This window comes from Etheostoma spectabile, chromosome 7 (genome assembly GCF_008692095.1).
Source record: "Etheostoma spectabile isolate EspeVRDwgs_2016 chromosome 7, UIUC_Espe_1.0, whole genome shotgun sequence".
Classification (NCBI taxonomy): domain Eukaryota; kingdom Metazoa; phylum Chordata; class Actinopteri; order Perciformes; family Percidae; genus Etheostoma; species Etheostoma spectabile.
Window position 1 is genome coordinate 3567099 of NC_045739.1, and position 19503 is coordinate 3586601.

The window sequence follows — 19503 nt, forward strand, 5'->3', positions numbered from 1 at the left end:
TAAAAATAGATGCTCTTCCAGATTTTTTTTGCTGCTCTGGAGTCGCCGTCTGCATTGCTAAATTGTTGGATGGTAAGGCCCGTGACACACCAACCTGATAATCGGCATTTGGACAGTCTGGCGAGGTGGATGACGTGTGTTCCGTGCTGTCATCTGTCCCGAGTGGTCCGAAGGGGCCATCGGCCTTGATTTTGACCTGACCTGACACGCTTGGTCCTAAGGCGGGCACTGCCGGCAGTCGGACTCAAACAACCAATCTGATTGGTGGAGTGCAAACCTGGAAACCAGGATCGGAATGATTGTGACTAGAGTCTCTCAAAATCGGACGAAAATCTTTTAAACTGACCTTTGTCTAAAATGAAGACAAATTCAGCAACTGCAGGGCCTTTTTTTTGCTTAAAACGTTTTGCTGAGTAAAATAATTAAAATATGTGATTGTAAACAAGCTGAACAAGCCGCCATGACAGTCTGGCTTTGAATTTCCGGAGAAACCAGACCCACGTGACGCGTTTGTCCAATCAACTGCCGGTTTTCATTTTTGGGCGACAATATAGATTAGCACTGCCTGCTGTTATGGAGATGTATTACGTCTTGTTGCTTTGGTGTGTTCCGAGGCAATTTTTTTGACCAACTCTGGGACATTGATCAGTCCAAACTGTCTTTTCTGCCGAGGGTTGGCTGTCTGGTTAGCGTGTCAGGGGCTTAAGAACAAAACCTGCTGAGTTACAGTGTGCATAGGAAGATAAACCATTTCTGGACATAATTTAAAAAAAAAAAAATATATATATATATATATATATATATATATATATATATACAGTATATATATATATATAATATATATATATATTATATATATATATATATATATATATATGTCTAAGAGTCAGGCCTCTGGGTGGGTGTTTTTCATGGCAACTGTTGACTGACAGCTGAGAGCTGGCGTTGCTAGGAGACGCACTGTCAATTTCCAGGGTGAGCTACCGACTGGAGCCAAGGGGCAACCTCCCGTGCTGAGCAATGAAATATACAGTTGTTAACAGCCTGGTACAAAAAAAATGTTTTGTCTCTAATTGTCAAGATGGCACCGGCGGGAGCCACCCACTATGAGCTTCATTTGGGCTCTTCAAAAACAAATGGGTGACATCACAGACAAGCTGTCCATATTTTTATGTGTGTCAACATTCAAACAGAAATGATGATACCAGACATTTTCCATTTTTTAACAAGCCCACATAGCAGTAGCTATCTGTTAGCAATTTAAGCTCTCTTTCCCTTTCTTATAGCCTCAAACAAACAAGCTAGGCTAGGCAACTAGCTGTCATTTGGAAAGTATGAGCTACTGTAGTGGGCGTAGCTTGCTAACGTAAGCATTGCATCTTCACTTCATCCACGTTATTTCACTCCTGCACCCTCAGTCTTGCACACATTAAAGGAGGTGGGGGGACTAGTTAGTGTTGGCTGTCTCTATATGTGGTTATAGCACATGACCAGACTTTCCAAAGCCAACGCAACGGATGTTTCTTTAACGTCCATACGTTGAATCAGTCAATTTTATTTACATAGTCCAATATTGCCAATCACAAAAAATTCACTCCCCCTGGAAACACTCCACTGCAGAACAATAAATAAAACGCAATTCTTTCCTTTTTGGTAATTACAATTTTGACCACATAAGTCAAAACCCATAGGCTACCACTGATTTCTTAGCAAATATGAAGTTGAATTTCAGTTGGACTGTGAAATCAGACACATTTTGTTTTTGTTTTATTTATTTCTTTATTTTTTAGGTCATCGCTATTTTGACTCCAACATATAAATATCCTTGTCCCCGCCCCCCCCCCCCCCCCCCTGCTGTCCTGGGTTGTGCTATTGCTCTGCGTGTTGTTTGTCACACTACATGTTGCACAGCGTTTGCTGCCTCTGTTCTTTGTTCGGTAGATTTCTCCATAGATTAGAAAAGCAACATCAGAGAAAATGAACAGCTGTTATCACTATCACAAAACACATTTATTGAAGAAGTAATTATCCAGCTGTCTACAGCTTCCTCGGCTCCGCCAGTTCGTGCCGAGACTGTGTCGAGGACCTTTAGGTTTGCAGCATTTGTCGTTCAGAAAGCCCTGACAGCATGGAGAGCAGACTCTTCATCTCTGCCCTTCTCTTTTCTATGATAACTGCTTGTGCTGGGAGTCATTAGACTGTAATGTTCCTAAGTCCCCTGGATGGTGTACCCAGGATCTTGGTCAAGTCTGGTTTATGAGATCAGCCTGGCCTAGTAAACTGTCAATGTTTACATTTCATAAACGCAGTGTTATTTGAGTGGAGTGAAAAGCTGGATCATGTGTTTCAAAGCACTAGTACTATTTCTGTCAGAAGCAGACTGTGAGCACCGGTCCAGTCTCACCAAGCTCCCCCTGTCTCACCTTTTTCTGTTAATCTTCCATTTTCATTTGCAATTTGTCTTTATTGCTTCCAGATGAGACACATTTGGATCAAGAGATTAAAGCTGCCATAAATCTACTAACTTCCTTCACTCATCAGATAGCCGCTCTGTCATCGTTTCATTATTTATCAAAGACTAACAGACAGAACAACTACTCATCTGCTTATTATTACTGCTCTTATTACAACAGTGTGTGTCTGAGGGAAAATGGAAGTAGTGAGGAAGTGGCTCGCTAAGTTATTGGACAATAACCCTGCAGAATTGGTGCAAATCACTTTCCTTGCTTACTGAAAAAAATGCACAAATGGCTCATGGGGGAAAATCATTGAGAAAATTAAAACTGATCTAATCGCCCAGCCAAGTCGGATTAAATGAAACCCTCCATCCATTCTGCAAAAGCTCCTCTTAAAGAGCAAAGCCTGGGGTGCAGTTTGCTCGTGAGCTTCATTGTTCTCATTAAAAAGACATCAGCTTTCCATTTATTTCATGAATGGGTCAGGTGTTCCCTGGGCAACTTCTGCGAGTCTTTCAGTGGACAGTGGAACGCTGGTCACTGCAGTGTATGTCGCTAACAGTCTGTTTCCCCTCCTGGTAGGAAGCCCTTGTTAGCAGTGAGCCTTTGCCAATTAGGCAGCGGGGGTCTGCCAGCCTCTCAGCTAATGACAAGGCTGCTGCTGCTGGCCTGTCTCTTATTAGACCTGCCCCTGCCCCCCCCCCCCCCGAGCAGGAATAACGCCAAATGAAGGCTCCATCGTCTAGCTGGCCAAAATGTAACAGTTCATTTATTCTCCCCAAACATTCTCCCAGTCAAGAAATAAAGCCTTTTGAAGGCCAGCCAAGGTGCTCAGTGGTTGATTGGAATGCCATTTAGGTCAAGAAGGGTTCCACTGCTTTACGTTTGATTTATTGTCTCTTTTATACAGGAGGATAACAGGAACATACTATATGTGTGTGAGATGGGATCCAGCATTGGAATTCTGAAATTTCAGGCTCACTCAACCCACACATCCATAATGTTAGTCCTGTACATTTTTGAATATCCGGGAGGGCAATTACTTTGTGCAGTAAGTGTGCACTGATGGGCTGTGTGTGTGTGTGTGTGTGTGTGTGTGTGTGTGTGTGTGTGTGTGTGTGTATAAGTCACATACTGTATAGTAAGTCATGTTTTTAGTCATATTGTCTTCAGCTCAAAATACACAAAAGTGAAAGACACAACTTTCAACAAGAAGTCCTCTGGATCAAACTTCCTGTCACTCAATATGGCATAAGTGTGTCTGCCATTGTTTGGCAAGCTGTTGAATGGCAGCAAGGAGTCTACAATTTCACACCAGCATGATGATGGTATTAGAGTGTTTAAAGCTCATTGCAGGGTCAACTTTTGATTCAGCCCCCGTAGAAAGCCGTTGATCGGCCGCTACACGTATTTGAACACAATGTTACATTTGATGTTCAAATCATGGTCACCATTCACTTATTTTACCATATAAGAAAATAATAATAGAACAATTCCCTCCATTGCCTTTTATCAGTCACCTGACTGTGGACACAAGCGCTGCTCTCTTTCTCTACAGTAGGCCTCGTCTTTCCAGGAAATGTTTACTTTGTCAATACAATCCTCTTCCTGTGTTTACAACATTCAATACATCCCTTCCTCTTACATCTGCTCTCTCTCCTCTCTACTCTCTCCTCTCTCCTCTCTCTTCTCTCTCTCTCTCTCTCTCTCTTCCTCTCTCTCTCCTCCTCTCTCGCTCGCTCTCTCTTTCTCTCTCTTTGATGGACATGATGGACATAATCATACATTCTCACAGGCACACAACTCAGTCATTTTCAACTTAATCCAGCTGGAGGCACAATTGGACACTTTCTGTTATGACATTTAGATGCAGACATTTGCATGTTGACTGTGTTTTCTGTGCTGGCCAGAACCGCAGCAGTGCAAGGAATTTTTCAATAAATGTGATCAAATCCATAATAAATGTTTGCATCATATTCTCAGTTAGTTTTGCTCTCCATCCATCACATTCCTCCTGTGTGAAATCAGGCACGGGGTCAGTGAACCTTGTTTTATTGATGTTTTGTTCTAATCTTAAACGGATAAAATGACCTACTTTCTTAGAATGTAATATCCATTTAGCAGACTTTTTGCACATTTTACTTACATGAAGTAATGCGCCGCTAAAGGGCCTGTTTCCATCAGTCCAATGATGCAATGTTTAATACTTAACAATCAAATATATAACTATTTGTATTTGCAAAAAGACACTTCATGGGTTTTTATGCATGTTTATGTCTTGTGCTGTGTGGATGTCCCACTGAGCAGAAGCCGATACGGTTCTTACACGTTCCCCGTGTTGGTTCTCAGCAGGCCTGCCTGTCTGTCTGTGCATTGGCCACAGAACTGTTTTTACAAGTGTAGAAGTCGCTGCTCCATTGCTCTGCAGCCCAACCGTATAACCAGGCTCTTTTCCTATTCTAGGGAAGTGGAGCGAAGGAAACGCCTCGTGCTCCCATTGCTACGTATTAGGTCCCTCCCGTTGGTCCAACAGCAGAGACAAATACATACGGGAGACTTTTCCTGTCCCTCTTGTCTTTCTCTGTCCACCCCTCATTTGTTCTGCTCTCACTCTTTGTTCTGTCTCTTTCCTGCATCATCTTCCCTCTTTGTCCAGATTCTACCAAGCCCCATGCCGTGTCCCCCCACCTCCTTCTCCCCCACCCTTGAACAAATATACATCAGTGGCTTGGGCTTTAGCAAAAGTTGGCTGCCTTGCCACTGAATTCTCCATACCTCATTTGAGACGGGCATCCCTTTTGCTCGTGGGTTTGTCGAAGGCCATCTATAAGCTGGCCAGCCCAGCGTGCTGCTGCGGACTGCCTGAGTGCCAGTAGGGTTTTTCCACTAACACTTCGCTGTCATGGCTATAACCAGAGGGCCAGACTGAGCTCTGCCGAGACAAATGCCTCCTTTGGCAGCCTCTGCCTTTTGATTTTGGAAAGAATGCGTCTCTGTAATAACAAACTGTATCTTATAACGTTTCTATGTCTTTATTAAAGAAAGCTCTGCTGCTGTGTTGTCTGTTGCGTTCTGTTAGGCGGATGCCCAGCTCCTTTGGGACTGCACTGTGAGGTGACCTTGATAGAATGGAAGGAGGAGTGAAGGCGTGAGTGGCACATCCCCAGCAGGTGCTGCACAACTGTGTGTGACACAGATGGGCAGACGCACACAAATTTGCTTGCAACCTGCATACATTATGCAAATACACTTATGTGTGAATGCATACACATGCATCAATGCAAGTGTCCTACTGTATCTGTTCAGCAGGACTCACTCTCAACTGTACACGAGTTTAAAGTGTGTGTGTGTGTGTGTGTGTGTATATGTGTGTGTGTGTGGTTAAGATTAGAGTTAGTTCAGTGGCTCCTCTCTTAGAAAAAGGAGTGAAATGAGCAGCCTTAACAAGTCCTTGGGGATATGGAGAAAATCAGCACTTGCACAACAGACCGAACGGTAGCTCTTGGGTGGAATCTCTCTGAACGGAGTCGATGAGCAAGAGTTACTTACTTGACCGGCTCTGTTTGACCATCTGTGTCGCGGCTCAGCTCAACTCAATCCAGTTCAGCTCCTTTCCCATTCTCCTTTTCATGCGCTGACATTTTTATCCTCCTATTAAAACTTTTAAGGGCCCATTATCTAAGAGGAAGGAATGTTGCTTTAATAGTGTGGTGGCTCCATGCTTAGGCCCCTTCTTTTCAGTTTGCAACCAACCAACACTAGCTAGCTGCTTAATGTCCTCCAGCCAGCGTCGAGAAAAGAGGGGACCGTCTCCCCTCTGAGACGTATGACAGCAGCTCAGCACGGACCAGAAGCCTTCTTTTCACTGCCCTAAGCACTCAGAGCAGACTATAAACCCTTGGCATGCCTTCCACTACTTCAGCCCCATTGTCTCTGTCTCTCCACTACATGGTTCTCAGGTTTAAGAGCTTGCAGCGCTCTGGTGAAGAACTTGTGGCCTCCTTGGATCTTTTGTTGTAGGATCTTGTTCGTCGGCATCTTAGCTGGAGCACCCATGTTAACTTTTGCACAGTCCCACATGTGATGTAAAAACTCATACCCTGCTGTTAAAGGTTTACTGTTGTTTTGTTTCTTGGTAGGGAGGTTTTAGCTCAGAAGGACAGTCATACAGGGCTTGAAGCTCCTGTGTCCATGATACAGATGTTTCACTGTGTCAGAAAATGTGTTTTCAGTTGAGTTCTTTTGCAGTTTAGTGAAGTAAAAGCTCGTCTGGTTCTGAGAGAGCGATAGATTGCCAGCCACTGGCTGAGATAGTGATTTGAGCTCCAATCAATCTCTCCTCACAGCTATCCATTTAGACTGACTTGCCCACAGGAGTCGCCATTTTCAGCAAATCCTTAAGTACCTTTTCTTCTTTTGCTTTTGTTCTGACCTGCTGGTTTTCAGAAAGGTGGCTGTGATGTGACCTGCACTTAATGCAATGTCCTGCGGGCGCTTGCAGCAGATCTCACATATTAAGTTCAAGTTCCACTGACTCAGTGACAGACACAAATTGATTCTACTTCAAGAGATCAAAAAATAATTTACTGTGGTCTCTTTATCCCCAAGGATAATGCTTTCTTTAGGAAAGAATAGAAAAGTAAGCACTGGAAATTTAGCGTGCTCAACAAGATCTTAGATGGTCACATATTGAGTGCTACCAAAATAAGTCTTGTCCGCCCTCGTGCCATGGCAATACTTTTAATCCTGGTTCATTTTGAATGTGTATTTGAGTGAAAACAATGGAATTGTGTTGAGAGTTTAACAGTCTGGAGCATACAAAATACAATGAATCTCATTCTATTTTTAAGGCCTAGAGTCTTATTTATATACATGAGCCAATATGTCCCAATTTAGGGGCTGCAGTCTTTGGTCACACTGGTGCGACAAAGGCTGTCCTATTTCATTTACTTTCGAAGGCTCCTTCACATGTGATCCACAAATGCGGACCTTCTTTTACAGAGTTGGGAGGATCTAACTGTTGTATCCTTCGCAGACCCAGGATTCCTAACATTCATTTCGGCATTTAGGCAGAAGCTCAGACAAACACAAATTTTGTCTGCTATTTCATCATTAAATTCACTTCTGAGAATGTTTTAGGTGAGAAATTAAATGTCTAGCTGTCAAAAATAGGCGTTGTGAAGGTGTTTTGAAAGTGTATGGCAAATTTAAAAATTTGCTAGAAATTTGCTTTAGAATATAGGAGCTACAGAAACGGTCCTGATGCCAACTAGCTCTGCTCTAAGACCCCGCTGTGAGTTGACTGGAGTTCCCCCGGTCTCGTAGACAAGAGACGTTCAAATCTACATGAGGGTTTATTAATTATTTTCCTCTCTTTTTGAGACACTTGACCAAATGGTAAAAAAAAAGAACTTCTGGCACCATTTTGGTGCTGTAGTCAACATTTTGATAACTTATCAGCTGCAGCCGTCACGGTTGCTAGGCGACAGGAGCGGCGCTTCGACGCAAACAGGAAATGCAGACCAGATTACCGCTCGGTTCGGCCTTCGTGGGTTTCTATGGATGCCGTCGAGGCAGACTTCAAAGGCTGTATCCTCTGATGGCTGCAGCACCTAAATTGGGACATTGGGTTTTCAGAGCTGCGTGCAGAGTTACTTATTTGTGTGTATACAATGGAGAAAAACTGTAATACAAGATTTTTTTTTACGGGAAACGTCACGCCAGACAGTTGATAGTCACCAGATAGTTGGTGGGTTGCATTGAAAATAAGAGGCATTTTTTATAGTTGTTTATCTTAGTTTTTGACTGTTAAACTCTTTATAAATAATGTTTTACTTGATTGTTGCTTATCAAGTCATCAATGTGCCACAGATAAAGACTTTAAGCCAAGTTTGCGGGGGCTTTAATCATTATTTTAAAAATAAACAAAAGACAAACCTGATTTCTGGCAAATGAAAAGTGCATCACATCACTCTAGGCATGCGATGATATGCTCTAGAAAACAAATTACTTTAAATGCAATCATATTTGGATATTTATATCAATTAAAGGAATAGTTTAACATTTTAAGAAACATCCTCTTTCTTGCAGAGTTAGATGAAAAGGCCGGTACCACTCTCGTGTGTACGATAAATATGAAGCTACAGCCCGAACACATAAGTTTACAGCCCACCTGCGTTTCTATAGCTCACTTAATAACATATCACATATGATTTGAGCATGTGAAACAACACGTTGTGGTTTTAACTTAAATTTTACTATAATGATTTATGCTAAGATAAATTAACTATGAGATTGACTTTGATATTTCCATCAAACTCTCTGCAAGAAAACATAAAGCTATTTCCCTAAATATCAAACTATTCCTTTAACACACAGGCTGTTATTTAATTTACAGGTCCAAAAAAAATGTATTGGCTTCTGGCAACAGTGTCAACTCTCAGTGTTGGGTACAGAGGTCGGGTTAAAGTTGTGGCTCCTTTGCAGACAGAACACTCCCACTTGTTTTCTTGGTTAATTGCAGTGTTCCCTTTTTACCACAAGTGCAGTAGTTTCGATGACGCCTGTTCGTGTTGAGCAGTGTGAAAACCCATATCCACTCTGGTCAGTCCCTCGGGATTTATTTAAAAGGCTCCCTCTCAATTCCAAGACTTTGGACTCTATTTCCTGTCCAGTTCTGCGCCTATAAAGGGGTCTGTGATAGTTTTTTTTATTAGTTTCTACATATAGAGTTGTGTTTTATGGGTCACCAGATGGTTTTAGTAGATCGTGACACATATGATCTAGCATATTTGGTTTTATTTCTCTCCGACAGCCATCCATCTTCTTAAAGGATGTTTTTCTTTCTGCTTCCCATCATTTAGTAATGATAAAAACTGAAGGCCTTTAGCAGCCAGTTAAAGGGAACAGCACACAGTGGATAATATCTGGGCATGGCCTGGAGAAAATTCTGGGCCTGGCCATTGTGTCAACACTTTGGTTTTTATTGGTCCTTAGAGAGCTGACGCCCCAGGTTCTGGCCCTAGTCTGGCATGTTATTGATGGATGGTTGTGTAGTATTTGGAGGGGGAGGGGCTGCATAAAATAAAGGTGGGATGAAGTGAGTTTTGGGATGCATAATACAACCTTAGTAAGTAATCTTTAGTCTTTTGGGCTTACTTAGTTGGAAATTCAATCCTCTGTTAAGGTCATAGATGTCCTTTTTTTTGTTGCTCTGACCTCAGAAAGACACAAAGCCAAGAAAAGGGACCGCTGAATTCCACATCCTACTTAAATATCCACATGACTTGCTGTGAAATTTGCAGCACTTTCCAGCAGCTGCTCTGTTGATGCTCATTCATGGTCACTTCACTCAGTCCTGCCATGCATTTTTATTTTTGCCTTCAAAGCTGAAGCATGGCCTAGTTCTGAGTCTTTGTGAAGCGGGGAGGGCGGTCACTACAGTTAGTGTCTGATAGTTCACCCTGACTGCAACACCGACAAGAGCTCAGGAAGGAAAGTCTGAGAGGATTGTGTGACCTTGTGACATTTGTTGACAGACTTAAAGTGATGGAAAGTATTTAACCAAGGAGGTCAGAATTGTCTATCAAGCTTGTGTCTTCAGCTCCTTGAAGTAAAGAAAGACTCTGAATAGATTTCAGCCACGAGTGGAAATACAATACAGAGCAGGGCCGGTTGAGTTCTTGGCAAAACATATGGAAAACAAGAAGGCATAATTAAATGAGGTTATGGTGGCAGGGGTTATAGTATATAAATCAGTAATTAAGCAAGGAATGATGTGAAAACACGTTTCTGTCAAGCTGATATTGTTTTCTCCTTGTAGCCCTCGAGGCAGGTACATAGTACTGGATGACAGCACGCGCTTTTCCAGACTGACACACCACATTTAGTCTTAAGCCCAAGAGCGCACAAGGTTATATGAACTTTACTAGGTGTTGACACTTCCATGCACGTATGCAAATGCTTACATTGATAAAAAAAAAAGTTCGCTAATTAAGAAAGTTAGACCTCCAAACACCCTTCATTGCGACAGCAGATTTAATGAGACATTAATGGACATGTCTTCTTGCTCACTGCATCCCTGTTCGCCGGGAGAGAAGGAAACGGTGAGAAATCTGTTCGTTTTTTATTGAGCCAGAGAGGTGGGGTTTGTCACTGCATCTGTAGCAGTGGCATGCATTCACAACTAATAAGTCAAATATCAGTCTTCAACCGGCGAAGGCAGCACTGTAATCACAGTACAGAGCAAAGCAGAGGGAGCACTGCCCCCGCTTGTGTAATAAGGGTCTCAAGTCGTGGAAATGCATGTTAGGTGTCTGTTCTACAACAGATGTATGCATTTCCTCCTCATGAAATATTTATACATCACACAGAAATCCTGCATCTTTTATATGCCGTGTTTAGAAAATTTGCTTTGAATTATGAAAGTTTAGAGGTCTGTCCCATTTTTACTGAAGTGCTTCAACCTTGATGACTTATGAAAATTTGCACTGATCCCCTCATTTAAGTGCAATTCCCTTTTGATCTCAGTCTCTGCAGGGAGAATTTAACCTTGGAGTTCCTCCTTTCTTTTCTTTATAGGGGATTACCTCAATTAAAATCACAGGTCTACGGGATCAGCTCCTGCTGGGAGTTTTATCCTTTTTGTAGGCAACCTCCTTTTTATAGCCTGAACCGAGTGAGCATGTTCCAACACATGCTTGAATCTTTGTAAAGGGGTACTGGGCATGTCAGTCACCAGCAGTAGGCACATACAGTATGTGGCTCAGTGTCAGGAAGCGTGACAGGCATTATAACAGCTCTGCAACATCTTATTTAACCCTCTGTTGTTCTTGGGGGTCAAACTTAACCCGTTTTTCAAAGTTTCACTCAAAAAAAATGGTTTCTTTTACCAAAAATTGGAAAAAAAAAACAAAAAACAGTTGGTCATCTAACTTATTCGCAAACATTGAAAAACCCGGGTGTTTTTCTTTTTTACAGCTTGGAGGGAAAAAAAAGGTTAAATGGGTTTAAAAAAAAAAAACCTATTTAAAATCTGAAAGAAGTCTTTCCCTTTTTTTGAATTAATGTGTTTATAGTTTCGGGGGTTTTCACTCCAAAAATTTGGGGGGAAAAAAATATAAATGAGGTTTTAAAACCCTGAATTTTTAAAAAAAGTGTTAAAAAGTAGGGGTTTAAGGGGGGATAGTATGGCGGTAGCTGGGGTTAAAAATTTAGAAAACGTTTTTAAAAAAACCAAAAAAGGGTTTTTAAATTTTTACCGGGGGGGCAAAAACAAGGGTTAAAAACCCAAAATTTATTTACGGGGGTTTTTGGGTTTAAAAAAAAAAAAACGTGTGTAATCTGTAAGGGCCGTTTGAGATAAACGTCTCTCTTTCCCGGTTCGCTGTTTTTTTCACGGGAAAAAAGGGAAAGGGTCAAAAGGAAAGGGCCCAACCCCCTTTTTTGGACAAGAATCCCCCGGTTGAAAATTTGAGGGAAAACAGAAAGGGGGGGCATTTTCCTGCGGGGGGCGACCCGGATTCCGCTCCGGGGAAACAAGGACTGCAAAGTAAGTATGGGCAACCTGAAGCATTTGTTTCCACTCTGTGGGGACACCCCAACACCAAACAAACACACAAACAGGGAAAAACACCAGGAGGAGGATTATAGGCTCCCCGTGAAAAGGTGAAATTTGGGGTTTGGGAAAAAAGCCCGGGGAGGATAATTATACCATTTTCCCCAAATGCCCTTAAAAGTTTGAAGTAGGGGTACTGGCATTTTTAAATACCATTCCCAAACCGTAAAAATAATCTCCTAAATCCTCCAAAAAAAAAACATGTTTTTCCCAAAAGAGGGGGGATCATTTTCACAACCCGGGGGAAGTGTGGAGGTTAACCCAAGGGGAAATGCCCCTTTATGGACAAACGGCACCCGGTTTCTGTGAACGGAGATCATCTGTCAGAGCTGGGGGCCCGGGTGATGGGGGAAATTTTTCTGGGGTTTTGGGTAAGGATGGGGAAATGTTATTTTTATGTTTTTTTCTGTGACAGCCCAAGAAAAGGGCAAAAGTCGCTGGGATGGTAGGGTGCAGACAGGATGGCGGTGGAAACCTCGGCTCATTCGTGTTCTTTTTCACTCTGTCATCACAGGTGTGTTAGAAGTGCCGAGGTTAATGCGCCCTTCGTCCGCCAGCAAATAAATGTATTTGCACTTGAAGATTTGCAGACACACACATACTTATACCAAAAATCTTCCCATCATTTATGTGCAGCTGACATGAGTCTTGTACTGTGTTTGTAAGAAATGTCGTAAATTATAAAAAATGTCTTCACTTAAAGTTTTTACCCGTTCTGCAGATTCTAACTAAAATGGAAGAAGTTCCTGTCTGTATATCTATCCTTCCATTTTCTCGACAACCGTTCATCTGATTGACTTCACACTTGGCGGGTATATTGCTGAGGACCCAAGGAAGTTCAGCGTTAAGTGCAAGCTCTTGAGATCTATATGGGACATGGTTATTAGTGGTGCGTTATGTACACACTGTGTAGTGTATTGAAAGGGGACCATTTTTAACTGTTAGACCGCCGAACGGCACACTGGGTACAGCTCGCTCTCCACAGCTTGCCACAGAACATTCAAGAGCAGAGGAAGGCAGAGAGACCGGAAAGGTTACGTTGTAGCAAACTCATTTTAACATTTCTGCGATGTAACTTTCCAAATGAATGCTTTTGTTCCCAGACATAGCCTGGTTCCAAATAGCTAGCTGTAAACAAACGACACATCTACTCTAGCATTACTATATGACGTATATGATGGGAGGTGTAATGCTCAGGACCCAAGGAAGCTCAGGGTCAAGTGTGTGGAGTTGTTTGGATGAGTGGTTCTCGAGAAAGCTGCAAGCAGCCATATCAAAGGGCCAAGCAGTCGGCCCAGTTTGAACTGTGACGTTTTGAACGAGCACCGCATTAGTTTCTTAAATGCCTTACCATGAAGACAGCCTCAGTAGCTTGTAGTCTGGCTCTCTCATACAGAGTTCAGCCTCTTTCTGGAGGCCACTGGAGCGGCTGTTGGAGAGTTTACAAAACGTGACTATGTGTAACTCCAATGTATCATGCAAAATTGAGTCTGGGGAGTGATAGATGAATAAAGCAATGATAGTGATACATGTCATTAACACAGTTCAGCAGTTGAGTTGGTGAACATGCAATTCAAGGTACACCCTTCTTCACATACACATAGATTTTGATATGAATCTGAGCCCAACTTTGTAATAAGCGATGAAAATGTTTGTTTGTTTTTTTACAGTTTTTTTAAAATCCAAACAATAATTTTTAAGGTGTGCATCTGTTGTAATTTCAGTTTTACAGTTTTGAGTCTTTTTCATACCTGAGACTGAGGTGTGACTTTGTTGATCCAATTATTTTAAGTGAACTCCACTATAGGCGTCTTTACGCGCAGTACAGTTTGTCTCTGTGAAGACGTCTAATGGCCTTAGTGCAGTATAAGCCAGCACTATTAACGTCAAGGAGCATATGGCCCAGGGAAACAGTATGCATATTATCCTGAAGTTCCAGCTGGGGACCTCTTGTTACATGTCGTTCTGCTCTCTATACCCTCCTTTCTTGTCACCATTCTAAATTCAACTTTCAACATAAAACAAGTGTGTGTTATCCTGTATGTACAGTGTATGTTAACCGTGTGCTCTTTGATAGTGACGTGTAACTACGGTAATGGGGGTTGCCAGCACATCTGCGAGGAGACGGACCACGGCCCCAAGTGTTCGTGCCACATGAAGTTCGTCCTGCACAGCGATGGAAAGACTTGTGTAGGTGAGTCATCTCACCCCGATACTACGGAGGGCATATAAAATGGCTTTTGAATGAGAAAATGTAGAACCACAAACAATTAACTCGGCACCCACTTTCCGACAGCGAAATTAGTTTTATTGTGATAGAATGCAAGTTGAAATCCCGGCCTTATTACAGTAGCTGTACACCCAGAGCCTTCTCTCTTGATCTGTGACATACAAGGACAAAAGTCTACCACCTACTGTGCTTTCCACTCTTCTGCTGCTGCTGCTGCTGCTGCTGCTCCAGTAACTTCTCAGTCCCTGCATCCGCTTTGGCTTTTCTTCCTTCTCCTCCTCTTTACTGGGCACAGTGCAACTGCTCTCCTTATTCCTCTCTGTTTGTTAGCCATGCAGTCAGACAGACACCTTCTATTAGCCCTTGGGTTAGTTCCTCCAATGCTACCCTTTGGGGATCAACTCACACACCTGACCTAACCTTCCACTGGCATTTATCGGTGTTTGCCTCCGTTGACTTATGTTGAGTAAAAATCATTCAGCCACACAGGCATATTGAACAGTTCTGAAGGGCAGTTTCCCATCAGATGGGGCCTGCGAGTGCAGCAGAGTCAAAGCGTAGGTTTTGATTAAATGTGTACGGATTGCGTTTAGCCATGTAGAATTGCACAGACATTTCATTGACAATCATGGAACATTAGTTAGTAGTTGTAAATTTGAGACGGACCATTTCTGCAGGCCCTTATTTTATCCGCCTATTTAACCAAAGTGTCATTAGTAGTTTCTTTATACAGTACATTTTTAAAACCAATCCAGCGTGTATGCTGCATTGTTAGTAACCTGGGTTTGTATAGGAAGCTTCAGTGAGTTGGCTAGGACATATTTTTATTGTCACAAAGACAAACAGTAATAGAATTAGAGCTCAGCTACTCCTGCTGAGCAGACTGGTGAGGACTGGTTTCAGTGGCTGTTAAGTTTTAAAGAGCTTGGGTTAGGTAGAGGCTGATTAGCCCAATGCTTCTGGATCTCCTTTATTACCGCAGCCCTGATGAGAGCCAGACCTATGTCAAGGTCTGGTCAGCCAACTTGTCATTATTGCCGTACCCTGCTAGGCCAGGGGGACGCCACAAAGTTGACCGCAACCAAATTATATGTCTTAGCTTGTCTTATTCCCTAGGCAGAGCAAATGTACATATGGTGTGCCAGATTAGGAAGCAGTCAGCCAGTTAAAACCTCTGATTTCCCCCTCACAGTCTGGGGTTACCGAGGTGGAGGCAGGGCTGCTCTGCGGTCGACACAGGGGCGCTCCATCTCCCAGACACTCTATTAGTTAATAAAACCTCAATAAAACAAACAATCTGCCAAATGAACCACTGACTGGAGAGTGAGTGACAAAAACGTTGGAAGACCTTCAGTAAGGCACTCCTACTGTGCACTAGGACCGTAACTGTTTAGGGTTTCCACCAAGAAAAAATATTCAAAAGCAACACATGCTGAAACAATGGTTGTTTTTTATATGTAGCACTTTAGAAGCTTCATAAGTGTACTGAAATTTTTCATGTGGGCGTGCCAGGTTTTGATACAATAAGCTTACCCCTCTGGCAAAAAAAAAAGTTGTTTTGATACATATGACAGCTACCTCTGCTTTGAAGAAAGACGTTTCATTTTTATGTATTTCAAGGCTTAAAAGAAATGGTTTCTCTTGGAAACAAGAAATCCTATTCTAATCCTGAATTCAGTTTTAAATAGTCCCAAATGTCAAAAACAAGATAAAAATGGCTTGCTAGGGTTGTTATATTTTTACGCGCTGTCCTTATGACACATAGTGATCATTCCCCTCAGCCACCGCATTCCGAAATAGTAAATTATGTATATAGTGTGGAGGGTATCCATAGCAACCACCCAAAGTGAAAATACACTCCCCTTTAGCCTCACTATTGATTTGGAAACGTTTGTGATTAATTGAGTCTCTGCATACTTCATCTGAAAGGAACATGATTACAAAACAGCTCTTGCCTCGTCAGTGGCTTTGTCGTTAGTCTGCTGGCTTCTCTCAGTATGCTGTAGCTTCACTGTCCTATCCATCTTGTGGGGTGTTTCTTATAAATTCTGACACATTTTTATTCATTTTATGGTGTCTTTCCTCACCCAGGCTTGGTCATGAATTTTTTAATAATACGCCACATGCAGATTTTTTTGGGAAGTGTTGGTTCTTTATCCTTCCTATCTCACCTCTGTTGATACCTTGCTTACTATAGATACTATAGGTGGGAATATATGGACTATTCTCGCTCATTCCTTTATAAACATACAAGCACACACACACACACACACACACTCTATTTGTTCAGTCGCTTACTCAAACTTTAAAGTCAGATTATTTTACTAAAACAGTCTTAACAAAGTCCAATTTATTTGTCTTATCAAGTACGTCCAGGTATCAGAAAGGAGCAACCATCATGTGGAAGCATTCACGCTGTTAGCACAGCAAATCATAAACATTCACAAATAGCAGGCAGATGCAGACATGCTCAGGAGTTCAATCATCTGAAGAGTTAGCCACACTATGCCAGACACACACACACACACACACACGCACGCACGCACACGCACACACACACACACACGCACAGAATGAGAGCAAGAGATGGATTTTATAATACAAACAGAAAGCTATACAAACAACCACACAAACATACAGTACATATCCAGCATGCATGCATCACATGCATGTAAACACATGTAGTCTACATGCATATGCCCATAACATAAACACACTGTGCTCTCATTTCGGGTGGTCTGTGCATTCATGCTGGTGCATTACCTCACAGTGCTCTGTCCTCTTACCTGCTGAGAATCGTTGTTTCTGGATGCTGCATGTTGGGATGGGGACATGTTGGTCAAACTGTGGCAGTCAATGTAAACTGTGCATGCTTTGTGGTGTTGTCCTGTTACTCGCAGAGATGAGCATCTGCTTTCTCATCTGGCACCCTAAAAGTGCTCTGAATTGGTCATTCTGACATCCACAGGGCCAGGGAGTACCTTTTAAATACAGGGATTGAATATGAGTTTCTGAAATACTTTTTAAACATAATTGAAATAGTGTAAATGATAAACATGTTATTGCATTTAAAATATGCCCTTAAAAGTATTTTCCCATTTTGTCTTTGTGCTTAAAGGCCCAATCCATCACCCCAGCTATATCATGAGTTCAGTACATGGTCTACATACCAAATGTGTGCCATGTAGTTTAGTGTAAAGTAAAATATACTCTCAGTGGACTGCAGAAATGGGATTCACTTGTTTATTAAAAGCCAATTAATTTAAAGTTAAAATTTAACATAATTACTGTTCATAAGTACTGTTTTTTTAAATACTTTTTTTAGTGACAGCACATAAATTGTACAGCAGGGCCACTGACAGTGCTTAGAGACTTGACATAACAGCCTAACAACATTAATTCTGGAATGATCTGACCATAAAAGACCATAAAGTGCAGACATAAATCTGGCTGTCCCCGTCTTTCAGCTTGCAGCACTAACCACCACTCGCTCTGTCTGTCGAGGCTCGCAGCACTCATACTAACTAGCAAAAGCCTCATCTCAAACACAAACAACAAGAACTGCACTTTGTCTGCACTGTGCGGAATATATATTTTTGCACAATTGCATGTTGCGGGGTAACACTTTTGCCTTGAGATGTCACCCTTTTCATTTTAGACGAGGATCCGTCATCATCAGTTTGTTTTTAGGATTTGAAAAGTAATCACTGCTGTTTATGAGAGGCTGTCTTTTCTATTGCAACATGTCATTTTCTCATGTCATTATTAGCTCCTGGGGCGTAAATGGACAATAACGATTTTTTTAAATTCAGGAGAGATGGTCCCCTCTCATCCATGCTATCCACCTTTTCCTGAGCATCATGATATCTTTCATGAATTATATGGGCAACTTCCAGTTATTTATTTCAATTAATCAGTGTCTTTTTTTTTTGTTGGAGCTTTTTGTGGGATAAATATTGTGGGAACACGACCTGCCAAACGGGATGATGTGATAATACCTCTACGTTTCCACTATAGAGGGATGGAAGGACGACTTGAATAAGTGGCCTCGGATAGCTGTAACAAACTAAGTTAGCTTAGCATTTGCTGACTTTTCCAGAGTTCAGGGACAGGTTGTGCTGTTCACGGCTGCACAGTCAAGCTAAACTAAATTTGGTGCTTAAAGTTTCAGTTTTAAAGATCTCCGTTTTGTTCTCTTTGGGGGTCTGTGACGATAAGCAGTTATTGCAAGTGTGTTTTTTGGACCTCACTGAACTTGTTTTTGAAGTTTGATCGCCTGTAGTAGTCACTCTTTTCTTTGTTTGTTTGGTCGCAACACTAGCAGGGACCAAAAAGTAAGAAAAAAAACAGTGCCCCGCTTCACACACGTCAGTTGAAGAGCGTCTTCTAGTGGACCAACACCTGCTAAATATGTAGCTAAATATGCACATCAAAGGCCACTTCTTCAGGTCGTCTCCACATCTCTCGGTTGTAGAAAGCACAGGTATGATCACATTATCCCATGTAAGGTGGTTCAGGGTGTTTTCCTAAAAGGGAAGACATCTTTATTGACTTCAATTGCGGGAATAACTGGAAGTGGCGCCTATAATTTACTGTAGGAATAAGGTGGATATACCACCATCAGATTAGTTCTTGTTACATACTCATGATTTACTTAACACACAAATGCTGTGTGGTTCAAGTGTACAGAGAACTAAAGTGGTGTTTTTACAATGTGTGCGTGTGTGTTGGTGTGCGCGTGCATGCAGGGGAGAGGAGTGTCCAGTCCCAGGCAGCCCCACAACTGTTCCCCAATGGTAAATATGTGTTCCTCTGACTCCTCTCTCTGGGGGTCTGTGGGTGTGGGGAGTAGAGGAAGCTAACCTAGCAGGCACTGATCAGGCCCTTCCCCTCCCCACAGGGGCATCATCCTTCTAACCCTTGACCTCTGACCCCCCCCCCACCTTCCTCTTCCTTCTGTGAATGCCCTCTCAATAACAACCACTGCCCGTGTCAAACCACACCTTTTCAAAACACAGCTGCAAACAGAGAGCCTCTGACCAGATATGCTGTATTTTATGTTGGCAACTAGAAAAGATTCTTGTCAACATAATCTTTCTAATTGCGGTGGTGGAAGTACTGTACTAAAGCACAGTTTTGAGGTACTTAAGTATTTCCATTTTATGCTGATTTATATTTTCTTTAGATTAGACTTTTTTTGC

The 19503-nt window shown here is 42.1% G+C and overlaps 1 protein-coding gene across 1 annotated transcript in view; it reads left to right on the forward strand.

Annotated features, from left to right (window-relative positions):
- scube3 (signal peptide, CUB domain, EGF-like 3) overlaps window positions 1-19503 on the forward strand; it is an 82272-nt gene that overhangs the window by 37561 nt on the left and 25208 nt on the right. Inside the window, exons 5-6 of the mRNA XM_032521450.1 lie at window positions 11865-12006; window positions 14150-14266. Of these exons, the coding sequence (XP_032377341.1) occupies window positions 11865-12006; window positions 14150-14266 (259 nt within the window). The remainder of the gene's footprint in view (window positions 1-11864; window positions 12007-14149; window positions 14267-19503) is intronic.